Source organism: Thunnus albacares, chromosome 12, assembly GCF_914725855.1.
Source record: "Thunnus albacares chromosome 12, fThuAlb1.1, whole genome shotgun sequence".
In the NCBI taxonomy this organism is placed as follows: Eukaryota; Metazoa; Chordata; class Actinopteri; order Scombriformes; family Scombridae; genus Thunnus; species Thunnus albacares.
This window is the reverse complement of record NC_058117.1, coordinates 15,106,199-15,131,716: the sequence shown is the minus strand read 5'-3', so window position 1 is coordinate 15,131,716 and position 25,518 is coordinate 15,106,199. Positions and strand designations below refer to the sequence as shown.

Genomic DNA, 25,518 nt, shown 5'->3' with positions numbered 1-25,518 from the left:
AGTGCTGTGATACAGCTTTACAGTTGTGGACTGTGTATAGAAACTACTGATAGGTTGACTTTATTATGCTGTTTGGATCAATCCTCTAAATTACAGGAAGTTTAGTGTTTCCCCTTTATTCATTCTGCGGCGGTGGTGGTCTGCCAAAGGAGCTTTAGTATTAGTCAAATTTTCCCTATTTCACGCAAACCCAACAATATCATTCCTCACTATGAAAGTTTCAGTTTACTCAGCTAAGCAAATTGTCAAGCAATCTGCCATGATATGGAAGATTTTAAATGCCTAAATTAAAACAAATCAAACATATAAATCATGTGAAATACAGTACAATACACATTTTATTCATATCTTCTTTTTATGTATGCATTTACTGTGTCATTGTTTTTAATAACTGAATTAAATGTTTTTAATTGTAACATGAATTGAAATCAAAACTAAGTGAAGAGGAGTATTGCATTTCAGGGTTGTCCAGCAGAGAGTAGCATAGAGCTGCCAATACTAAATACAATGCGCTGTCATTAGTTGTCATATGTGAAGGGGAGAGTTTTCTTTTTTGAGATGAGGCGATGGTGATGAACACTGTTCATGCCAAAATCAGAAACAATGAGCTGTCCAATCACAGCTTTGAGAGCCAGGCCATGAGATGGAAAAACAATTAATTCACTTATTAGAAACAAACAACTAAATAATATTTTTTCATTTAATTATGACACAGTAAACACGTGAAAAAATGAAATACAAATAACAATGGACCTCATGCATACATTTTTTCTTATTTTTCTCTTATATTTGTTCTTGCATAAAGCAATAAGAGGAAAATAAGAAAATCCTACGCGGGATTCAACAAACTCTCTTAACTGCCTGAACTTATCGCAAATTGTTTGTTTCGGCCTGATAAATGACACCTGTTCATGTGGAGGTGTGCGTTCATGAGATGTGATCATTAGCATAATCCACGCCCTAAAAATGCCATGTAAGCTTTCATGTTCTGCTCTGTTTGTGGGAAAGTTTCATTCACAACTGTTTCCCAAAGAGTAAAAACATCACACAATCAGAAGACAAACAAATTTAAGAGTGACATTAGGAGACCCGAAACAATTAGAAAATATGAATTCTGCTAACATGTCATCAGAACAGCTCTGCACTGTGACAGAAATAAAGAGGGAATGCTTTGATGTTAAGTGAGATGCTAAAAGAAATCTCTCTAAAGCAAAGTGATCCATGATGGGAGGCAGTCATGTGATGGTCACAGAGATATTAGAGTTGAATATTATAGTCTACAGGTGATGTTACACTGTCAGCTGCAACACAAGATGATACTGGACAGAGTGTTGCAAAGACACCGGGGAAGCTTGGATTGAGAGAAGTTTTCTAGTAACTACTGAAATGTAGAAGTTTCTGTGCCAAAATATGGCCATAAAAATCATAAAATCTAAAAAACCTTTCAGTAAATTGGCAGCCATGATAATGAAAGTATGGTAAACAGAATATAAATTTTGCACTAACTTTGTATTCTAATACTTTGTTATACTTCTCCCCATTCAAGAAAGGCAGAGATGATCTTTGAATGACATGTACGACAGGTCTGGACCACTCGTGAATTTCATTTGTCTTAAGAGAAAATTCTAAGTACAAGAAAATTGATGAATGCCACAAATGTTCTTAAATCACTCGTATGTGCATTTTAAGAGCAAATTTGTTTGTACGAGTGCTTCTTGCACGAGGCCCATTGTTTATTGTATTTCACTCTATTTCTGATTTGTTTTCATTTTGGCATTTGAAATCTTCCATACCATCATACAAAGTACCCTAAAGGTAAATTTGTCCCCTGATGATGTACTGACCTCTGTTGTCAGCTGGAGGTTTACCGTCAAGGTTTTGGTTTGGTAGATACTGCTGTATCCGCCTATGATAGAATACTGATTAGATCTAATGAGACTTTAAGACTCCAGGCGAGATTCTTGAATAACCTTCAGCAAGCTGCCCTTTTGAAACAAATCTCAGGAAGGATACATGCCTGAAAATAGGTTTTACAATTTTCCAGGAATCGAGAAGTCAAAAACCTTGAGCATTTGAGTTAGTTCTCAAGTGATATTACCAGAGTACGTTGTAATATATATATGTATATTGATGTCATTTTTGAATATCAGTAAACAAAGTAGTAAACAAGCTTTGTTAAGCTGTCTCTTCATATGGGGTATGTTTGGTGAATCATTTTCAACTCTACTGAGGGACAAATGCAAAGGTCTTTGAATTGTCTTTGTCATCTTTAGATGCCCCAAAACAAAATGTGCTTCAAGTGAGATAAGAATAAGAGAGGAAAACAGTGAGATAAAGTTGGGAAATCAAAATTACTGTTGTTTTCAAAATTACTGAAGTTGAAAATTAACCCAATTTACAATGGTCGAACAGTGACAATTTCATAATTGCATTAAAATTAGCTGGTTGTTGATGACCTTTCATATAGCAACAACGTGAGACAATGAAGCAAGACTTTGCTGTGTCTTGAGCAGAAAGTTGCACATTTCAGCTTCAAAATTGTTGACTGACTTGTCAGATCATCATTTTCCAAAGTGCTCACTTGAGAGTCTCCCCTTCACTTTCTATAGGTATGAGTGTCTTTACTTTCAAGCAGATTGTCTGTTCAACCTCCTGCATGACCCCATTCAATCATTCTTCTTCTGTCCCATGGATTAGTGCTCCACCTTTTGATTTTGTTATTCCCTTCATATACTTGATGAAGCTTCATCTGATTAATGAAATGAATCAAGCTAAGTGAATGCTGCAGTTGTCCCCCCCCAGTGCAGGATCACTGTATTAAACTGAGCAAGCTACTGTACTGCCCATCTGTCAAGTGTGTGAGGAAGTAGCTGAAACAAAGTGTCCACAGATTCCCTAAGGAGGACTCAGTGCTGTGCCGTTGAGTCCTGTATCACAGGATGTAGCGATGATGAAGATGAGAGGTTGTTTATCACACCATCACACTCACTGCTCTTTTACCCTCTGCCTTTCTCTCTCCCCTTCTCTGTTTCATCTACTTCCCTTATTCACTGCCTCTCATTTAATGGTCTGTCTATCTTAGTCAGTTAGTCTCCACAACATCTTGTCTGTTTTTCTTCTCCTGTTCTCTTCTGTCCTCTGTCTGACGGTTCATCCTGCTCATTGTTTCTCCAACTCAAACTGTTTGTACCTTCTGTCTTGTCTTCTCCTCTTTTATGTCCTTCACCTGTCTCCTCTTTCTCCTCCTCCTCCTCCTCCTCTTACTCCTCATTGTTTTTGGCATAGGATGCTGTAAACACTCTTGTTTATGCATCCACATTTACATTCAATGCCACCTCTCAGGTTTATGGCTTTACTTCACTATCTCCACTTCAGCCCGAATGAATGACTGTGCTTCTCGCTCTCATGTTAACACTCAGCCTCTTGTTGCCACAAGCACTTGCTTCTTTTACAGGCTGGAATGCACATACACAAAGCAGTCTGCTCGAGTCTGAGATATACTCAGCAAGCTGTCTGGAACATTTTTTTTAATATACTTATATAATTCAAAATGCAGATTGCAGAAGGCCACATGACACTATCTACAAGTGCACAGGCACAGGATTTTGACTTGGGCGTTGAGTATTTAGGGTAGTTTCAACTAAAACACAAAACCATCTTCACCTGTAGTTAACAGGAGTTGCCAACATTTGCTTAACATTTTAATATTTGCAGTTCACTCGCCAGTTAGTACAATGCTGACATTGTGGTTAAATATTATCATTCTCATTGTACAGTAAGACCAAAAAAAAAACATAAAAAACAACTTTATTAAACATAATTCACTTTTTTTCCCCTTAACAGTGGCACCTGCCATGAACCTGAAGATACGAGGGGTGACGGATCGAACAATTACCCTGGAGTGGGAGGGGTCGGTTGTGCTGACAGATTTCTTGGTGACCTACACACCAAGCAGCCCTGGAGGTAGGTATAGAGATAGCAGAGAGGTTGTAATTTCAGTTTCAGTTGATTGAAAATGTGTTGGACTAAAGCCTATTTTACAAAAAGGGCATCCATTTATCTGTTTATCTTTTTACTTGTCTCTCTCTAAGGTGTGCAACTAGAGATAAGGATTCCAGGGAATACCACCACCTGCACTATCTCAGGCCTGGAAACAGGCATGGAGTACAACATCAACGTATTCGCTGTTATTAACAACAGTATCAGCGTCCCTGCCAGCATAACTGTTTCGACCTGTAAGTGTAGTCATGTGGGTTGTTTTGACAGAATGTTCCCATGGGAGGCTCTAGGACATTTCATTGCAGCCATTTTTGGTCCATGACCAACAGAATATTAATTTAATACCTCAGTTTTACTATCTTATAATATGCCTCACACAGTCATTCATGCAGACGCACACTAACCTTGTCTCTCACTTTTTTTTGGTCAATTCTGAGGTGTTTCTCAGTGTCAATAGAGTGAGAATACAACCTGCTCCTCTGTGCCAACTGGTTTCGATCCCTACCTGTAACACCTGCTTAGTGTCACTCACACTCAAATACCCACTCACAAACACGCACACACCGAAATGCACATGTTTGCACCCTCTGAATGTGTTACTTCTTGCCAGTGTTAATGCCAGGTCATCAGACCAGATGCAGGGAAGCATACTAGTCACTTCCATGCTTATCAGAACTATGGAAACTCACCCAGCCCCTTAATAAGTAACAGCCTATTTTCAATGTCAAACAGAAAATTGTGTCGGCTGTACATCAGCTGATGGGCGGCTACATACAGTATGTTACCATTAGCGCAGTCTTGACTGTGAAATTATCTATTTCACAGATAAGTGAATTTAATTTCAGTGTTTGGTGTAGTAAAGTCAATTTAGGGTAATTAAGTTCGATGCAACCATTTCTCAGTGATGATATGATTTGTTGGTTTGTCTTTGCAAAACTTAATTATGAAATGTTGTATTTAATTATCTGTTAAGATTTATGAGGACATCTCCCTGTGAAAAAAAATAATTTTAGCACTTCACTAAATAAAGTATGAGCCAGGGTTATTTGTTTTAAACTGAGGAACTGTTTTTTCAAGGGGTTTAGGTATAACTATAATCAATACTGTTAAATCATTACATATGCAAGTAGAAAAAAAACTGCTCGGTGATCAATCATTTTTCATGAAGCAGAAGGTCATCTTTTCAAACAAACAGCACCTTTTGATTAAAAACTATGCACCGATACAGAAGCAACAAAACAGAAAAATAAATGTATAAGAGAAAGAAGTTCAGCATTGTACACCTTCAGCATGAGATGGAGTAGTGATTTATGGGCTATTAGGGTCAGTGAAGAACTATAATACGTCTCTGGCTTCCTCTCTAGACCTCTCCAATCCAGATGGTTTAGTCTTCAAATCCATCACAGAGACGTCAGTGGAGGTCCAGTGGCAACCATTTTACTATTCCTTCGATGGATGGGAGATCAGCTTCATCCCAAAGGTAGTGTGCATGTGTTCACTGTCAGTGCCAATGTAAGACTGCAAGTCTTGTGAGACAAGTGCATTATCTTTACGTGTGTAAGAAAAGCAAAAAAGAAGAGCTGAACAGGAGGAGAAAATACTGACTTGTAGTGGTTTTAATGAATCATCAGCAAACGACTGAACCAAATGTTCTTGATTGAAAAGAAATATTTTCAGATGTCACTAATGCCAAACTCTCAATGACTTTGAATATCTGTGCAGAAACAGGAAGTAAAATAAGAGGATGGATTTAGGTTTTCTTGGGGTTTGCTCAACTTGAGGCCCATATCAAATTAGACAAGCGGATTGTCTTAAGCTTATTGGCTATTAGGTGGATGAGCCATTAAACCCTTTTCGTGAATAACCCTTGGTAAATCCAGGTTTAAAGCCATAAAGCAAAAACCTTTCTCTTTCTAATTCCCGCTATAAACTCAGGTACTCTAGGCACTCTAATCTCTTGCCCTCTCACAGTAATTGGTTTTCTCCTTTAAGGTTTTCTCTGGGGGAGATATCCTTTGGTCTGACCAGACCTCAAGCCCTAAATCTGATGTTAAGATGCTTTTTTGTATTTATTTGAAGCCCTTTTAAGGATAGAAAGTTTCTGAATGAAAAAGCAGTGGTCCTCCTAATTTCATTTTATTGCTTTTAGTCTTCCCTTCCTCTTTCTCTCTATCCAATCTTCCATTCTCTCTTTGCTGTCTCTTCTTCAAGCACCATCCAACCTTTCCTTCTATCCTCTCATTTTTCCTCTTCACATCCCCAACCTACTCCTCTCTACTCCTGAAGGTACCCCAAATCCTTTTGTCTCTCCTTCACCTCTCTCTCTTTCTTTCCTCCCTCCATTGCTCCCCGTAACTGTTCCTCCTTCTGTCTTTCCTCACTTTCCCTTTTGCGCTCCAGCCACAGGGGAAATCATATTATGAGTTGGCAGTCCTGCCCCCTGTGGATTTAATCCAGCAATGGGGATTGTGAATTTTGACAATCTCGTAATGGAAGTAGGCATGAAAGCTTTGGCCTATGCGAACAAACACAGAACTCACTACTCTGTAAAAAGGAAAGGAGGGTGAGCTTCAAGACCTGCCGCTAACACTGTTAGCAACAGCCAAGGTGGATATCTGATAATCCAATAAAATACTGCCAATGTTTTGTAACACATACCTACTACACCGTCTAATATGTTTCATTTTGGGCTTTTCGTAATAAATCCATAAAGCTAAAACAGTTGGTCAGTACAACTGCTTGTAGAAATGTACTAACACTATACTATATTGTATTAAATAAACAAAACGAAACAACAATTTGTTGATTGTTAGGCAAGTTTCCTTACATGATGACTTTCACACACACACACAGATATGTAAATGTACACGCATAATAATTAGTGTTTTCCTGACGTATCCCAGCATTGTGATTCAAAGCTCAAAGGTTAGGAAACATTATGAGTCTGTGCAAATCTGAAGTATTCTCTTTACATAAAACATTTGGTTAAAAAAACACAACATAAACTTGAAATGAAGTTAAAGCATGCCAGTGGCGGAAACATTGTTCAAATTGCACTTTGTGACTGACTCCTTCACTCCTGGGAAAACAGCACCAGGCAAGCAATTTATACTACAACTAAAAATCAGTCTTGTGTGTGAAACTGGCTCATTTGAGTCTCAGAAGCTGCATTTTGTTTAAGAAATCAGGTGATTAAGTGAGAGGAGAACCATGCACATTCTAAACAGCTTGTAATACATACACATTATAATTTAGGTTTAAAAATGTAGAGGGTCAGTTCATCTAAATTACAAAAACATATTTTTTCACTTACACCTAAGAGTATCTAGCCCCATTTTAATTGCCCAGGTTTTCTGCTCCCACGCCAATACAAAGAAGGTGAATGTAATTTTGTTTGTGGTGCTCACAGCAAAAAATACATTAAAATTCAAAAATGTCTTTCCAGAAACAAAGTCCCTGGATAATCCACAGGTCTCCCTCTGGAGAAATAAGTCTTATGGATACTGTTGAGTGTGTTTAACAGTTTTCAAAAAAACTTATTTCACAAATGTTCACACTTTTTTCCCCCAACAGTATCAATTAGCATTAAACTGGTATCTTTGCTATTTTTTCTCATTCTCTGCTTTGGTAATGTGCTTATAATATTGATGGCACAAGCTTTCCTACTTAACATCAGTAAAGTTTTATTTATTTAATTATTTGTTGTTTTAGATTATTTTGGAGACAAAATGAAAAAAATGCATTCTTGCAGTGTACAGTAGTTATTAAGATATTAATGATTATTGTAACTAATTTTAAATATAATGTCACTGTATTTCTCTCTTTGAACAATCAGAACACAGTTAATAGAACAACTTTATGTTACTTTTTCGATAGATGTAAAAAAATTCCATGCTAGTAAGTAAGTAACCAAAATGTATGAATAAGCAATCAAATAGAAAATAATAATTATACATTCTTGTCACATTTTGGCTCAATGAAATTAAATAAATATTAAAAAATTAATTAAATAAAAACACTTACACAACGACCAAAAAAAATCTTTTTTGTCATTCCTCATCTAAGTGACCTTGTCAGCAGAGAGAATAATGACTAATTATGAGCAAATTGACACAGGAGATGGGAGTGGGATATACTGTTATGGTGATTCATTTTGTATCATTTAACATTGCCTTCATTTAACTGTATTATTACTGAGATTGAACACCACTTGCTATTGGGATATTACTGCTGTGTGTATTTAGTTGAGGTGATTAAATGGATTACATCTCTAATTACAGATTTGATTCAGGAAAGGAGCAAACTGTTGTATGTTCTGTTTAATACAGGCCTTCATAGTACAGGTTTTCGGGGACCTTGGAGCAGCAGTAGGTGTAACATCTGTCTGTCGGCAGGAAGTGCATGTGCAACACTGTCTCTCTGACAACAGCTGGGAATAGCAGGGGCTCCATATGGATGAGTGACATGCCTTTGGGAATGTACAGAGTGCTGTCTCTGCAGAATATGGTCAGAGAAATATCACTGAAGCATGAATAACCATATTGACCAAATAACAGGGTTTGGGAATTTTATGTGCAAAACCATCCAAAAGTTTACAAATAAGTAGAAAGAAAAGTCTTCAGCTTTACAATACAGAAAATCAACTGTGGAGAAATTAGCTGCATGAGTCATTGTTTATGTCTTACTGGTGAGGATGGTCTTTTATCTGCCACATTCTTTATCTCTATTGAGAGAAGAAGTTTGTGCCACACAGTAGCTGGCATTTACTCAAAATATGCAAACAATGTGGCACAATCCCTTTTCAACTCAGCACATCTAAGCTATCTTTTTTCCAGGACAATGATGGAGGGATGACTGCACAACTGCCCAGCACTATCACTTCCTTTGTGCAAACTGGGCTGAGGCCAGGAGAGGAGTATACAGTTAACCTGGTGGCTCTCCGTGACCAAGGTCGAAGCCAGCCAGTCACTGCTACTGTCACAACACGTGAGTAAGAACTGCAAAGCTGAAGATAAACCGTGACATTAAGATATAATAAATCACATCTGTATCTAATTGGAATTGGAATGAAGATTCAGTTTTGAATTCTTGGATAAACATACAGTACCTATTTTCAAAACCAAATTTTCTTTATTCCCATAGTAATATACAGTATTTATACTCTCACTTGTCTTTACAACATATGAGTACAACTCAAATGGATGGCCTTAGGAGGAAGTATATACAGTATACAGTGCAGTCCACTTGTTGATTTGAATCATTCTACCAGTGACTAGTTTTTAAACATACTGTACACAGTACTACATACAATACCAAAAAATCATATTAATAATAAATGTAACTATGGTTCAACCAACAGCTTTTTTCATTGTCAATTAATCTGTTGACTACACCCAAAGTGAAATCTTCTAGTTGTATTTTTTGGTTCAACCAACTGTTCAAAGCCCAAATATTTTGCATTTACAGTGACATAAAACTAAGAAAAATAGTCAGTCTTTGTATTTGAGAAGCTATAAGAAGCAAATGTTTGACTTGACTTGTTTGACTCGATTTGAATGATGAATTCATTCACATAATTAAGTTAATTTGCTGTCAATTGATCAATGAAATGTTTTATAGTATTGCCTGCACTTTCAAGACGTGCCACACACACATAGCTAAACACAGAGCATAAGCAGTGAGTGTCACCTTGACATATTTGTTGGTCTGCTACCATTTATGTCCATGATGTAAACCCCACAGAGGTATTGCTCCCACTCCTCACCCAGCTGACACTACTTAGACAGCTGTAATAGATCCAATTCAAAACTCATCCGTAACAATTCAGACTCTGATGTCTGCAGTCAAAACACCATCAATTTCCTGTCAAGTCTTTCTTCATTTTGTAGGTTGTAATTAAGTATCGATTAATAATTCATGGCTCTCTCTCATTAATGTTTCACGGCGGCCTCACTGCAGGACACCTTATTGGATAAAGAAAGAGGAAAAGACAAATTTGAAGTTACTTAATTATTTATAACAAAGATTTATCCTTCCTTGGAGACGAAGAGAGCGCGATTGAGGAGTCAGAGGAAAACTGGAGGGAGAGGACAGCTGATGTGGGAACTGGTTCTCAGCAGTGGTCTTCCTCAGGCTGTTTTCTAGGACGATACCCAAGGGGCCAATTTCTAATACATCATGGATCAGGGTGGACCTGCAATATGTCAAGCCTGAGTCTGGGACTCAGATCTCAAAAGCTTAAAGAAAGACTTTAGAGGAGAGTATGATTCTCTGTTGCTCAGTGTGTGAAATATGTCATTCACATGAGTTCCCCCTGGGGCCAGCAATAGAGAATAATTATGCTATCACAGCACAGTATGGTGCTTTCCATTTAAAACATCCATAATCTACTAACCATTGTGTCGTGTCCTATTTTGTTTGAGTCCTTCGCATTACATGTTCGTCATCTATTCCAATCTTAATTTGAGAATTATTCAAATCCATTTTCATAGACTATGCGTTAATGTCATTTAAGTCTGGCTCTCACCCTCTTTAGTGTAGGATTCATTAAGAAAAGTGTTGATATGAAGATCAAAAGCACCTGCATTTTCCCAGACATCTGTTAAACAGATGTCAAAACATAGCTTTTGTGGAAAGATGTAATTTACAGGTTAATGAAATAGAGAGCTAATTATCACATTTTCTAACACTCCATTACCTTGACTGAAATCTTTATATTGGCATTGATGCTCCAACAATGAGAACGTGCAGAGCAAATGTTTAGCGGATCCCTCTTGTGTCAGATATTCTGAAATGGGTATTCTTTATCACGCCTGATGTGTTTTTAGCTTTCCTAAGTGTTGTTTTCCAGCAATCAGCATGGAGACACTTTAATCATGGCTCATGTTTTACACCTTGCACAGATAAAGCTTATTGTTTCACCATGTGTCAGGTCTGATAAGTCTTACATGCCTGGCTGTCAGGCAACAGCATTTCCTGATAACAAATCCATATCTACTGCAGCAAAGTGTGAAGCAAAGAGTGTTAAACTTTCATCCTTTCATTTAAAGCTTTGCAATTTTACCTCATTGTGAGTAGTCAAAAAATCAATACCTTTCTGACACTGACTGAAATGTGTTCAAACCCAAAGTTTGCATCAAATTATGAATTTTGTGTACTTATTCTTTGACTTTGTTTAATTTAATCTTTTTTTTCCAATTTCAGGCAGAATTTGGTTCAGGTCAAGTTCTTGTACGACTGCTTGTTTTTAGACAATGTTTAACATTGGAGAAATGTGGTTACTGTTGAATGAACAAAGGACTTTGTAAAAGATGTGTTCATATTCCTCAAGGAAAGAGTTGAATCATTAGTCAATTAATTGATTAATCAATAGACAGAAAAATAATTTGCACAAATTTGGATAATTGTTTAAGTAATTTTTCAAGCAAAAATGGCAAATGTTATTCTCAAGTTCTACTCTAAGAAGAACTTGTAAGAACTGGCTGCTTTCTTTTCTGTGTCTGAACCCTTCAGAATAAATCTGAAGGGAAAATGACAAAGAAACAAAGTTCTGTCACACAAGTTTGAATTCTAATCTCCAATATTTATTATCTTCCAAGCTTGTATTTGTGAACCATTATATAGTTTTACCTCTTTGGGCCAAGAAAATGTATTCAAATGAGACAATCCAGGTAGTTCATAGCTACCTCTGACACCTGTGATTAGGGGTTGTGAGACCCTACTTTATTTTAAGGGGTCACACGCTAAAAAGGTTGGAAAACACTTTAAGTGATAGTAAACTTAACATTTTTTATGTTTTGGCGTGTTTATCAGACAAAACAAGCAATTTGGCAATTTGATGATATCACCTTGTGCTCCCGGAAATTGTCATAGGCATTTGTCTCTTACAATTTATAGACCAAACGATTTCTCGAGACAATCACCAGCTGATTAATCTGATGATGATGATGAAAATAATCACTGGTTGCATCCATACCTCAAAGCAAGTCACCAATTAAGTAATGTTTTGGTATCAAACTGAGAATCAGGTATTAAATTGGCAACAACAATGTCAAACAGTACCCAACCTTGTCAAAAGGTAGTGTAGAAATGGCAACAGTACCCAGAAAATTATAGATCTTTTTTTCCTTTGCAGTGATTGATGGCCCCACTCAGCTGATCGTGCGGGATGTGTCAGACACTGTAGCGTTTGTAGAGTGGACCCCGCCAAAAGCAAAGATTGATCAGATTGTGCTGCGTTATGGCCTCGTGGGAGGAGAGGGGCCACGGACCACCTTCCGCCTCCAGCCCACACTCAGCCAGTACTCCCTGCAGGTGAGTAGGGGAGTGCAATTTATCATGTAGCGGGGTCACAGATCTGATCATACAGTCACAATATCAGGATTCACCTGCCATCTGGGGACAGAAAAGCCTTACTCTCACAAGTTAAACCATTTATCTTTGGGTTGAGACTTGGGGTTATTATTGTACTTGCAAGTATGGTACTAACGTGTGTATGTGTGTGTATGCTTGTCATGCTTGTTAAATTATCTAATCTCGGATTCTGCCTGCCTTCTGTGTCTGGAGATAAAAACAAAACCAACCACAAAATCCATGAAGAGAGATTAAACAGACTAAACTGTGTCTGTTTATTCTGTTCTACAGGTTCTGCGTCCTGGCTCTCGTTATGAGGTGACAGTGAGCGGTGTGAGGAAAGGAAATGAGAGCGGATCTATTTCCACTGAATTTATTACCGGTGAGGGCTGACAGCAAGCAGATGTGGTGATGTTGGCGTGTGTGATCCCATTCTTGCCTCTTAAAATGACATATGGCCTAATGTATACCATACTGTTTCTCTATATTGGATACAGTAGTGAGCGTCTGTTCAAGGTCATTTTCACTCCGATAAAATTTGTGCAGAACGAAGTACATTATTTGTGAAACATAATTCTGATTTGTTTTGAGTGCAAATAACAGATGAATCAAAATTACATTATACTTTCAACTGAAAATGAGTAGAATATATGAATATGATGTCAAAATATCTACTTCAAGGTTATTCAAATGAAGGGAAATGTTTATTATGATACAAGGCATTCAGTGTCAGCACCACTACAAAGTATGACTAACTGATGAATTGCATGTCACATTATACTGTATGTACCTTAGAGATATATAATATAATACAGCCACATTGTGTAGTGTCAACTTGGAAACTAGATAATGAAACAAAGTCCAAAGTTACATTTTCTATTCATGTTACTACCAGAACATTAAAATTAATAATGGACATGTGTAGCAATGATGATGATATCATCACACATACAGATCAACTATGCTAATTAACAGTTCGACAATAGCTGTATCAGTGTCTAATAATGTTTAAACTGCTGATGTTTGCTTGTTCACAATCCCTGAGAATTGGTCTCAATGTCCCCAACATTGTCAGCTTTATCATTCTTCTCAGAGATCGATGCCCCCAAGAACCTGCGGCTAGTATCCAAGACCTCCACCACCCTCGAGCTTGAATGGGATAACAGCGAGGCTGAGGTAATTAGACCCGAGCTAAATAGTATTAGCAATCAATGGGTGGGGTATGCAACGTAGGACAACACAAAAAAGTATTTTCCTTTTGATTCTTTTTTTTTTTTTTGTATTCTGATGCAGTAAAACACATCTGGCTTAATCTAGTGTTACAAAAATCCTGGGAAAGATTTTCTTGTGCTTTTGTAATCTAGTCTGTAAGCAATATGAAGCTATACATGCTTAACTTTTTTTATTTTCTACTTTTTAAGAAAACAGCAGTTTTGTCTCTGTTTTATCCTTTTGTTTACTTATTAAAATAATTATAGTCGACTTTCCTACAGATATTACATTGCTTGCACAAGATGATCAGACCTCAGCACAACTTAGGTGCAACGGTCATCACTGAATAGATGTTCATTATATCCTTTTTGTAAAAATAACAACTAATTTGTCCTTAATATCTTGACTTTATTCACCATTCCTTAACCCTTCCTGCATACTTACCCTAAAGCAGGTTTTTGTTCATATTTTTCTAAACTCTGTCTTGTTGTCTTGAGTACTTTATTATTACACACAGGTGGGTGTGCATTTTTCTAGCTTGATAAATGCCAATAACAGGAATGGAGCAAATACATGCCCTGGATGCAAGTGGTTTACTCTGAAAGAAAATGTAGTAAATCATGTAGTTTTAATCACTAGTGATAATGACCACTCTAGGGCTCACTTACCACACATTCAGACTTTTGAAGCCAGTCTGTCCTAATGCCTGTTAGCATTACAAAAGTATTCATCCTTATGATTCTGCAGAGTGTTAACAGGGAGCCAAACATCATACTGGGCCAAAGCAAAATACACAATTTATTCAATGAGCCATCAGCATTGCAGGGTAAAATTTACAGCTCTTGACTGATTGTATTAGACTTGCAGATGATCTTATCTAAGTATTTGTATTTCTTTCATTTTGGAGAGCAAACATTTCAAATTTTACCTTCGGTTTGGTGTTGTAAATGTTTAAATATGTAATCATGTTTTTATGTAGGTGGATGCCTACCAGGTGGTGTACAGCACTTTAGCAGGAGATCAGTATGAAAAAGTCATTGTACCCCAAAATGAGGGAGCCACCACTAAGACCATTCTCACAGGTAAGGGAGAAGGACAGATGTGTTGTTTTTCTTTCATTCATCCATTCCTTCATCTGTTGTTCATCTGTTTTGTTATTCATTTCTGTTGCAATGTTTGTCATCAGCATCTGTAGGAGTATTTTGCTCAGTGCAATGTTTTTTCCTGATGCCTTCAGTTTTTTCACAGTGCATCTAATGTGTACTGAGGAAGCTGGAAAGTGCCTGTGTGTTTTACATGGCAGGATTATCTCCAGAGCTAACACATGGCTGACAGGCTACTGATTGTATCTGTAGAAACGCTTGTTGTCCTGCGGGCATATTGAAAGGCTGTCAGAAAGGAGGGGTCAGCTGGGATGTTTTTTTTTTTTTTTTTTCTGGAAGGCCATAGTGCTGGAAAGGGCATTGCCAGCATAAGAATAGAAGCAAAAGGTCCTTGTGTTACTGTTGGGCCAGTGCAATCGATGCTCTCCCCACTCTCATTCCTCCTCTGTCACTCTAATTTTCTCTCACTCTACTAATAATCTGTCACTCTCTCGTTCATTTTTCATTACTTATCTCTTCATCTCTATTTCTGTGGCTTGAGAAACTCACTGTGGACACACTGAATTGATTTGAAACTGATCAATTATGCAGCTGGCAAAAAAAGAGAGAGATTTCTTCAGAAATCATGCTGATGTACATGTAAATTTGCACAGACTTCATCACCGATGTAGAGCTAATTGGGCTGTTATGACAAACTCAATCTAATTGACGTGCACTTTTTGTGTGAGAAAGAGAGAGAATGCGTGAAACAAGTGTGTGATGTTTCTTCTTGCTATAATTTGTGTTGAATTAGTAACCGGTTGTGTCTCCTTCTTTGTGTCTCAGACCTGCTGCCAGGCACTGAGTACGGTATTGGCATTTCTGCCATGAGAGGCAGCAACCAGAGCACACCAGCGACTATGAATGCCAGAACGGGTGAGTGAATTATTGTTATACTTCACTGTAGAAAGCCAGTGATCCACTCATGCATGTAAGACACACTAAGTCAATCACAGCAGCGTTGTCCTGGAAATCTCAGCATCACAGCGGGCTTGTTGTCCCATTTGTTGTAATACGTTATTCACATTTACTGTCGAGGGTCAGTGCTCCTGTTCCAACCATTAAAAGCCGCTTTAGTGAAATTAAGCAAATCAGATTTTGGCAAGACTTGTGATGTTTTAGGGAAGTGTGTGGCTGTTTTATATTACTGACTCGGGTCAAAGTTCCCATTACAGAATTTTTTTGCTGTAATAACGCATACCATTTTGCTAATGGCCTTCTCTTTACCTCAGTACTGAATCTGCTATCTGAATGTTTATTGTGTTTTGAGTTGTTTGGCTGAAAGAAAAAAAAAGACTCCATTAAACTCTCTGTTTGAAATGTTACTGCACGGAGGTGCTTTGCTAATCTTTCCCATCACGTCGCCTGTCAAGCACATTCTTCCTCCATTTGCAGTCATTGTAATGGCTGAAGGTATTTTGCACTTTGCTAAATTATGCCTCAATTTGATCTATCTACCCCACTTTTCTGTGCAGTCTTTGAACTTTGAAAATGCACTACATCTATAACATCTTTCTCAAATAGCTTTAAATAATATAACACCTCCTGTCTGCCTGGCACTGCTCAGCACTGCTCACTGTTATTACTGTATAAGTGTGAGTTGCTGAAAGCTGAAAGCATCATTTCCATTAACAATGGCTTTTAAGTTGTTTTTTTTTTCTCTGTGTCTTTTTTCTCCCCCCCAAAAAAAACAAATTGAAGGTTCAGGCAAACAGTGCAGCAGAAGATTAGATGAAAATTAAACATTGATGATCCCATGGGCAAGTTTGGTCATTGCCGCAGGAAAGAAAAGAAAAAAACATAGAAACATAACAAATGTTAATACAGAGGTTGTTTTGGAAATGAACTTCCCAGAAGCTGACTGTTAAATTTTAATCAGTGGTAGTCCTGATTTTCATGCCAGTGCTGCACCAAATAATAATACTGTTAACAGTAGATAAGAATGCAGCAGAAGTTAATGACGAATGGAATGATTACCAACAATAGCTATATTACCACTAAAATGGTACACAAAGTTTGAAGCAGATTTCTGCAATTTCATCAAAGTAAATTGTAAATCAGTGCATATTTCCAGAAGATGTGACAGACTTGCACTATCACTGCCTGTCTGAACTTGATCAGGGATGGTTGCTGGTACACCCTAACCATCTAAGCTTTTGTGATTCCAGCCTCTCAAAAGTGAGACTTTTACTGATTTTCTCTTTTTTATATCATTGTTAATTAAATATCTTTTGGTTTTGGACAGACAAAACAAGGCATGTGATGATGAACTTGTGGCTTTAGTAAATTGTGATGGGGATTCTTCTATTTTGTGACATTGTTTAGACAAGATCAAGATTCAAGATTTAATTTATTGTCATTTTCTTGTGTATTTACATACACAAAAAAATTAAATGCTGTTCCTCTCAACCCACAGCAGTGCAACAACAACAGCAAGAATAAATATATACTGTATATCTAAAAATTCCCTTTAAAAAATCATAACTTATAAATGCCAAGAGAAAAAAAAACAAAAAAAGAACAAGCAGTTAGCAGCACAGTGCATTAAAGTGCAGAGAGAAAAGTTCATGTCTCAGTTCAATGTAGAAAGCTCTTACATGTCAATGACTGACCAGCATTGATGGGGTTATATAATCCATTTTGCTGTCCAGAAAACATTAGGCAACATGATTGTTGGAACTGCAGGTTTGTATGGGTTAACAGTTAGCCCAACTTGCACTCCCCCGCTTCCACGTCCTGTCGCATTGCTTTCAATGTTTCCTCTCCAGCATACCTCCAGTCAAGGCCATAGTCTCTTTTGGGTCCACTGGGCACAGCAGACCAAGCACACTCAGCTGATTTAGCTTTCCCAGCTAGTATTTCTTGTAGCAAAAGTCTGTTATGAATGCCCAAAAGAAACTGACGATCATAGACATATTTCCCTTGCATTCCACATGATGACAGACGGAGACATGGACAAAGACAGTGCATAGTCAGAACTAGGACACCAAACAATTCATTGAGAAAATAATTGTCCTATTAATTGACAGTGAAAACAATTAGCTGCAGCCCTGGTGTGTGGTGTCCCACACACTGTTTACACTTGCCCTTGCATCTCAGTCACGAGAAATTAATCATGACTGAATAAGGTCCCTGAAATGTATCATCTTAAATTGTCATCAGAAATCATCACCATGTTGCTTCACTTACTCACCACTGTAGCACATTTCCCCTGGTAACAGTGTGAACAAGTTCATGCTGTAGCCTACCTTGAGTTTCTGTTTTACAATTTTGCTTTTGCCAAAATCATGTCTCTCCTCTGTTAGGCCTGGATGTGCCCATGGATTTAACTGTGACGGCCTCTACAGACAACACCATCACTCTGGTGTGGGGCATGGTCCAGGGCCCCATTGACCACTACAAGGTCACATATACATCTTCTTCCGGTGTGACTACTGAGGTATAGAATGGGACAGATGAACACTGAATGGATAATAAATACAACAGCACATGCATATACCTTTTATTGTGAAGTTAAGTAGTCCTATAGTTTCACTGATCTGTCTGTGTTTACCTGTTTCTTCCTGTTCCAGCTAACGGTGCCTAAAGATGTAACCTCCACCACTCTGACAGACCTCGAGCCTGGGACTGAGTACACCATCACGGTAGCAGCAAGGAGAGGAAGACAACAGAGCAATGCAGCTACTATAGATGCATTCACAGGTAGAGGGAATAGTCACATTTTATATACATAAACAGGTAATAATAATGCTTTTATCAGCTCGAACATACTAAAACATCAGTATGTTTAAGAGATACATCTAAGGATGAAAATATGATGAAAATAATATATAATATAATGGGCATCAGATCGTTTCCATGAGATAAAATCCTTGCTTGTCTTTTTCTTTGCAACAGCTATATATAAACTTTTTTGTTAACTATCAAAGTCATTTTAAAGCATCAGTTTCATTCATTTAATTATCAGACCAGAGCTAAAATAAATATACACCCAAGAGTTTTTTTCTGTTCAGATTAAGACATGAAAGATTGGCCTATTACTGCAGAAAGCTATAGAACATTTTTAGCAACAGTGCTGCGTAACGAACCTGAATAGTGAATATAATGAAACAAAGTGCGGCAGCAGGTAAGGTGAGTCATGCAAAAAGAAAATTGAGGACCTTAAAAGACTTTGAAGAAGCAATTAGTGGAAGTAAATTATTCAAGTCAGCTAATGAGCTTGTTACAAGTGTTCCCTAATTGCACCTCGTTTTTGCATCTAAATGTATTTGTGTGTCTGTTTCTTCTGATTCCTTTTCAACTCCATGTTCTCTGTTTTTCTGTCACACTTACTACTCTCTGCTTGCACAGCTCTTCCTCATTCTCAGCCTCGCTGTAACACCTTTTTTCTGAGAATTTCAATCACAACCTATTTCTCTTTTCTCCACACTTGCGTCTATCTATCCAACTATATGTCGGATTGCCTGTCAATCTACCCAGCACTGTTGGGTCTTTGTTATTTTTACAGGAAGCTTGATGTGATTTTCAGTTGCACAAAGAATGGTGTCAAAATGATGAGCATGCACTCACCTGCTGTCAGATTTGTTATTTTCTTCACCACTCTCATCCTCGTCATCTTTCTTCTCCACCGTGACCGTCATGGCAGTTGTCACCATCATAACCATCATCGTCATCAAAGAGATCATCATCGTCTCCTGTTATATGTGGTTCCTTTATTAGTACCAATCTAACAATCTGGAGAGGAGAGATGAGAGGATGATAAAATGACAGATCAAGAGAATCAGAGGAAAAAATAATGAATTACCTGTCATCTTCTCATCTACTGTTCCCTGGGCCATATTCGCAACATCTACCTGTCTGTGTGCACTCAAGTCAACTCATCATAAGGAAAAAATCTGGTGTATAACCATACTTCCCAAAGGTTGATCTTAAAATATGATCAAATATAAATAACAACAGTCTTTGGAGCACCACTATCTATCCTTCAGTTTGTCTCTTTACTGTACAGTAAATCGATTATGTACTATACTTCTTAAGTAGTTTTCTGCAAACATCTAATTTTTTATTCATTTATTTATCATTGCAGCTGTATTTGCACACTGCATTACCCAGGGAGCACTAAACAAAATTTTATTTACTGTCTGTATTAATCTACATTCATGTATTTGGTTATTCATTTATTCATCCATTCTTGTATTTATTTATTATAATTTTCTTTAAAATATTAAAATATATAATTACAACAGCAGCAAGGGTGAGAAAATTCCAAGAGTCAAATCAACATAACCTTCCATTCGGATAAATTAACCTTATTTATCCTTATACAGTACTTTCAGGGCTTCTTCATAACATCCCATCCATTAATGTTTAGGACGACTTAGTAAGATATCCGGACTTTTAGTCTCTATTGGGGGTCTAGCTCTTAAAATGCTTGATCCTACATTTCCCATAATGCAACCAATAGCATCTTTTCATTGACCCCTTCTTTCCAAGTTAATGACCTTTCACACTCTGCACCCCAAGTTTGTAATAAGCTTTCTGTTATAAATTTGAATTCCCCAGCTTAAATAGAGATAACCCCAAAGACATCATCAAATTTTGTTTGCCCCTCCCCTTAGAAAACTTGTCCAGGGCCGCTGGAGACACCATTTGGATTTTTTTTTTTTTTTAATAGTATTGGTGTCATAGAGAAATGTTTTAATGAGTTGGTCCTTGTGTTGTCTGCATCACATCTTCTACCAGCTTGCGCACAAGGACGCACATGCACTTGATGATACACATCTGACTGCACAGGGCAGTAATGCATGTCGACAATTGGTGAAGGAAATGCGCCGTTAAAAAAAACAATTCAACAATAAAAAAGGAAAAGAGGGCGACTTGAAGCCTGTGTAAACAATGCAAGTTTCAAAAGATGATTGATTACAAAGAAAACTTCACAGGATGTCTTTAATCTGGATAAATCAGAAAAAGGAGAAGTCTGTGTTATCGCATCTTGCCTGCTATTTATACATCCACACATGGCTAATTAAATTCAAATCCTCTTGCATTTGTTGCTGTGTCAGCTACTACACTGGTTCATATCCATTGCATCATCTCCTGTCCATGTCATACATTCTGACAACAACATCTGCTATCATCATCATCTTTCCATTTTCTTATTGTGATCCGTCTCATCACATCTTCATCTTTATGGAAGATAATCCTATTACTTTCTTTTTTTAATGACCAATTAAATCATTACTTCCACATGATTGTGGTCTGCACTGACTCTCACCTGCCCCATCAAGATTACACTCAAGGCTAATTTTCTCAGCTGTATTATAAACGATCTATCACACCATCCAGGACCGCTTCCATCCATCATAAAACTGCTTGTGTGTCATCTCCATAATGACGGCAGCTGCTTTTTATTCTTCACTTTTTCCTGCTTGTGGCCGGCTATTTTACCTTTCTCCGGTGACCTTTGAACCCCCGTTCCTCCAGGGATCAGGCCCGTAACCCACCTCTACTTGTCAGAGGTGACTTCAGACTCGGTGTTGGTGGCGTGGAGTGCCCCAGCACCACCTGCTGACCTCTTCATCCTGAGCTACAGCTCTGCCGATGGGACCGACACCTCTAAGGTGACGCTGGACGGCTCCAAGACGAGGTCACTGGTCCAAGGCCTCCTGCCATCCACTCAGTACACCATCAGTCTAATCACAATACAGGGGGATATTACCTCTGAGCCTATTACAGCATCACTCACTACAGGTGAGCTGCTTGATTTGATGGAAAATTGGTGTCTAAGGTGATTCAGGTTTAATAAACATGAGCAGCACAGTAATGGTTTGTGACTTAGTATGATGCCTATCAAAGTTATGCATCCTTGCCTCATACTACTGTTTGTTTATGCATGGACAGGGTGCATGGATTTTTCTGTACTAATGAACTTAACATGAGATTGCGTTTAGGGCTGCAAATAACAATTATTTACATTATCAATTAATCTGCAGATTGTTTAATTGTTTGGTCTATAACATGTCAAAAATTGTGAAAAATGTCCGTTACAATTTCCTGAAATGCAAGGTGATGGCTTTTAATAGCTTGATTTGACCAACCAGCCCTCCAAAACCCAAAGATATTCAATTTAGTATCACATAAGTCAAAAAAGCAGCAAATTTTCACAATTTAGAAACTGTAACTAGACAATCGTTGGTATTGTTTTACTTGTAAAATGATCTCAATCATTAATTAATTAACAAAATGGTTTCTTGCTCTTGATCGACTAACTAATTAATTGACTACAGTAGCAGTCAATAATAATAATGTATAGTAATAATAATAATGTAATAGTTTCAACTCTAATCACATTGATTACAATGATGAATGTATTGTACTGTTCTCTATTGAGTTTTTTGAGACAGGGGGCAGTTGAATGTCCCTGAACTCCATTTAGGATTAACTAGAAAAAGAGGTTGGGAATAGGAAAGAAAGGATTTTTCAGAAGAAAAATGGTGCATTAGTATGTGTGTGATGTAGAGTGGGAAATGGAAGGGGAGAAAAATCAGTTTAAGAAATGGAAATATGAAAATTTAAAATTTAAATACAAAGTGATTTTATATTAAATATATGTATTTGCAAAAATGCTGTTTGAGCACTTCATCTGTACAGAACCACAGCGGAATAAATTTTGTAATTAGAGATCTGCCTTGAAGGTTTTTTTATTTTCTTTTTTCCCACCAGACTTAGAGACACAAAAATACTACTGTAGCTTGTATAGTACACATGGCTGAGGTTTTCCACATATAAAACATTTGAGGTCATTCTGGAAAATGATCAAGTGTTATTTCATGCAAACTCAAATACACAATTGTAACATTGATGGATATTTGAGAAACTGCTGACAAAAGGTACTTTAATAAAGAGGAGAAAGAAGTGAGAATTTTTACAATAGAATTTAGTTTAAGCAGAGCAGTCTGGTTATGCTTTGGACTGCTCTTTCTTTGTAACCATCCATTCGAATCCTTTTCTTTTCCACTACTTCTCCATCATTTGTCTCTATTTCTTTTGATTTAAATGTTTTACTTCAAGCTGCACCACAGTGATGCTTCAGACCTTTCTTTTGCTGTGTTGATATTCAGTAAAAGGAACTCTCAGAAACATTTCTTTTTATTTCAAGTATGCTATTTACATTTGGGAGAGGAAATGGATAAGACGAGGGTCAGTATTATAACCTGCCTGAGAAAAAAAGACAAAGAAAGAAAATCTATGTTTACTTTTTTCTAGAATGGGGAACAAAAGGAAAATCATCAAAAGAGGCGATAAGAAAGTGCTGAAGACAAACAGTGAAAACAGAAGAATCAGCATTGTACAATGGAGATATTAACTTTGCACTAGTGCCAGAGACACCTGAATGCTGCCACCTGATTACTGTGCCAGTTTCACCTTGGCAGCTTGGAGCACTCTCTGTCTCTCTTTACATTCATCCACACATGATGATAAGCAGATTTCAAGGGTGAAATTGGACGGGGATTTTGAGGCAGATGTACAGGAGTTTTTTGCACCTGTCTTTAGACTGTGTTAATTTTGGTGTCCTGCTTTGATCTTGCATGTGTGAATGTGAGTGCTGATGAGATACTGCACTCAGGTTTGCCTTGTATAATTAGACATGCTTTTTAGCATCACATTTGCTGCATCTGCTACATTTGAAATGTGCTGAATCCCTGCAATTTTTAACCACAGTTATAGCAGGTGATTTGGTTCATAGGTCTGTGATAGTCACTCTGTGGCTATGGTCAGTGTAAAGGGGTACTTTAATGTAACTTACGACCTTAAGGCCATATTCATTAATTAGTTTATACAGTGCAAATTGAATTGTGATCTTCCAGGGGATGTAGTCAATGGCATTAGATATCTCTAACAGAACTGTAGTTTTTTAGCCATTATTCCTGGCTGCCACCTTTACCAAAGTAAACATAATTAGTGAGATATGCAAGCATGAATAATCACCACTTACATAGATGCTGCTGTATTTCATACAAGTGGAATATAAATTAGTTCAAAGTCAGGAATTACAAATTGCCCCCTCTACTTGTGGATAATAACCATTATTCTTTTCAAAGTAGGAGAGAGGGGGTGGTGTAGTTGGTTTACAAGTGTGGCTCATTTTGCTCTTTGTCGATAACAAGAGATGGAAGTGATGTGTTCATCTCGTTTTCCTCTTTTTCCTGTAATTTTCTCTTTTCTCTTCTATTTCCTTGCTTTGATTTTATTCTCTCACAGCTATAGATGTACCTTCAGTTTAATTGTTTGCTCACATGCAAGGCCTCATGCAAGAAGCACTCATACAAACAGATTTTTCCTTAAGATGCACATACAAGTGATTTTAGAACATTTGTGGCATTCATCAATTTTCTTGTACGAAGAATTTTTCTCTTTGGTATGAACAAAATTCAAAATGGTCCAAACCTGTCGTACGTGTCATGAATAGATTATCTCTGCCTTTCTCCACTGGGGAAAAATATTTGTTTGACTTACAATTATGATGTCCTAATCTGTATTAATTTGGAGTTTATATATGTTACCGAAATTAACAAAAAATGTAATATATAAGTAAAAAGTGTTGTGAATGAAACTCGCCCACAAACGGAGCGGAACAAGGAACCTTATATGGCAATTTTAGGGATGTGGATTATGCTAATGATCACATCTCATGAACGCACACCTCCTTACGAACAGGTGGCATTCATCAGGCTGAAACCAGCAATTTACGACAAGTTCAGGCAGTTAAGAGAGTTTGTTGAATCCCACGTAGGATTTTCTTATTTTCCTCTTACTGCTTTGTGCAAGATCAAATATAAGAAAAATAAGAAAACATTCATGCATGAGGCCTATTGTTTTCGCCATAACCTTTTCCATTCCAGCTTGATAGTCTCAGGAGACACATAAAACAAATTGTCAGCAGGGGTAGAAATCTCCTGAGAAAGCACTGCTCAGTCTCAATGCTAATGCTGCTCATTGTGGTCTTTCAGCTGGATGCATATTTCCTGGGATGTCTTTTGATGGTGTTTTTATTTCCTTTCTTTCTTTGGTTTTGTTTTGTTTTTGTTTTTGTTTTGTTTGTTTGCAAATTTGCATCAAAATGCATGTGATTTCACAGACCAAGGACAGGTCTGTTTATGTAAATGTAATGAGGAGGAGATAAAAAAAAGAATTGACAAAACAAGGAGTACTCAAATACTTGTGCTTTCAAGGTTACAGATTCTCTTAGATTCTTATGTAAATTCCTGAACTTGCAATATAATACACACCATAAAGGACTTCTGTTGTACTTATAGAATCTGAATAAATGTATGTGTCAACCATGACAGCAAGATTCTTCTTTCAGAGAATAGTTTAGAACATTCAGTCTCCCATGTTGTCCATTGTGGACCATTTTATTCCTATGCTAACACCTCCCTTCCCAAACTCCTGCATCTAGGCTTGGACCCACCAAAAGAGTTGGCTGTTTCAGATGTGAGCGAGGACGCATTGACTATCTCATGGATCAGACCAATGGCTCCCTTTGAATACTATAAGCTGTCCTACCAGTCAGCCAGAGGTAGTGTATGTTTTACATACGGCATATTATGATATCTATTATATTAGCATACACAATGACACACTGTATTGCCTTGTTCCAGTCAAATGAACATGGCATTTGCTGTTGCAGGTCTCTCATGTGAAATACATTTTGTAGCAAAGCACCTTGTTACACACTCTCCAATACCTGAATAACACTTTATCTGTGAATTTTAATTAAAATTTTAATTAGACTTCTGCATTGATTAAATTT

The 25,518-nt window shown here is 37.4% G+C and overlaps 1 protein-coding gene across 7 annotated transcripts in view; it reads left to right on the top strand.

Annotated features, from left to right (window-relative positions):
* The window catches only part of tnr (tenascin R (restrictin, janusin)), a 188,904-nt gene that overhangs the window by 120,600 nt on the left and 42,786 nt on the right, over nucleotides 1-25,518 (top strand). For 5 of the 7 annotated variants that reach the window (XM_044368349.1, XM_044368351.1, XM_044368348.1 and 2 more), the window contains 13 exons: nucleotides 3,844-3,963; nucleotides 4,092-4,235; nucleotides 5,364-5,479; nucleotides 8,835-8,985; nucleotides 12,134-12,312; nucleotides 12,643-12,733; nucleotides 13,427-13,527; nucleotides 14,543-14,645; nucleotides 15,492-15,581; nucleotides 18,011-18,144; nucleotides 18,278-18,407; nucleotides 21,189-21,455; nucleotides 25,165-25,284. In XM_044368349.1, the coding sequence (XP_044224284.1) occupies nucleotides 3,844-3,963; nucleotides 4,092-4,235; nucleotides 5,364-5,479; nucleotides 8,835-8,985; nucleotides 12,134-12,312; nucleotides 12,643-12,733; nucleotides 13,427-13,527; nucleotides 14,543-14,645; nucleotides 15,492-15,581; nucleotides 18,011-18,144; nucleotides 18,278-18,407; nucleotides 21,189-21,455; nucleotides 25,165-25,284 (1,746 nt within the window). The remainder of the gene's footprint in view (nucleotides 1-3,843; nucleotides 3,964-4,091; nucleotides 4,236-5,363; nucleotides 5,480-8,834; nucleotides 8,986-12,133; nucleotides 12,313-12,642; nucleotides 12,734-13,426; nucleotides 13,528-14,542; nucleotides 14,646-15,491; nucleotides 15,582-18,010; nucleotides 18,145-18,277; nucleotides 18,408-21,188; nucleotides 21,456-25,164; nucleotides 25,285-25,518) is intronic. The other 2 variants (XM_044368352.1, XM_044368353.1) reach the window with 2 other exon arrangements.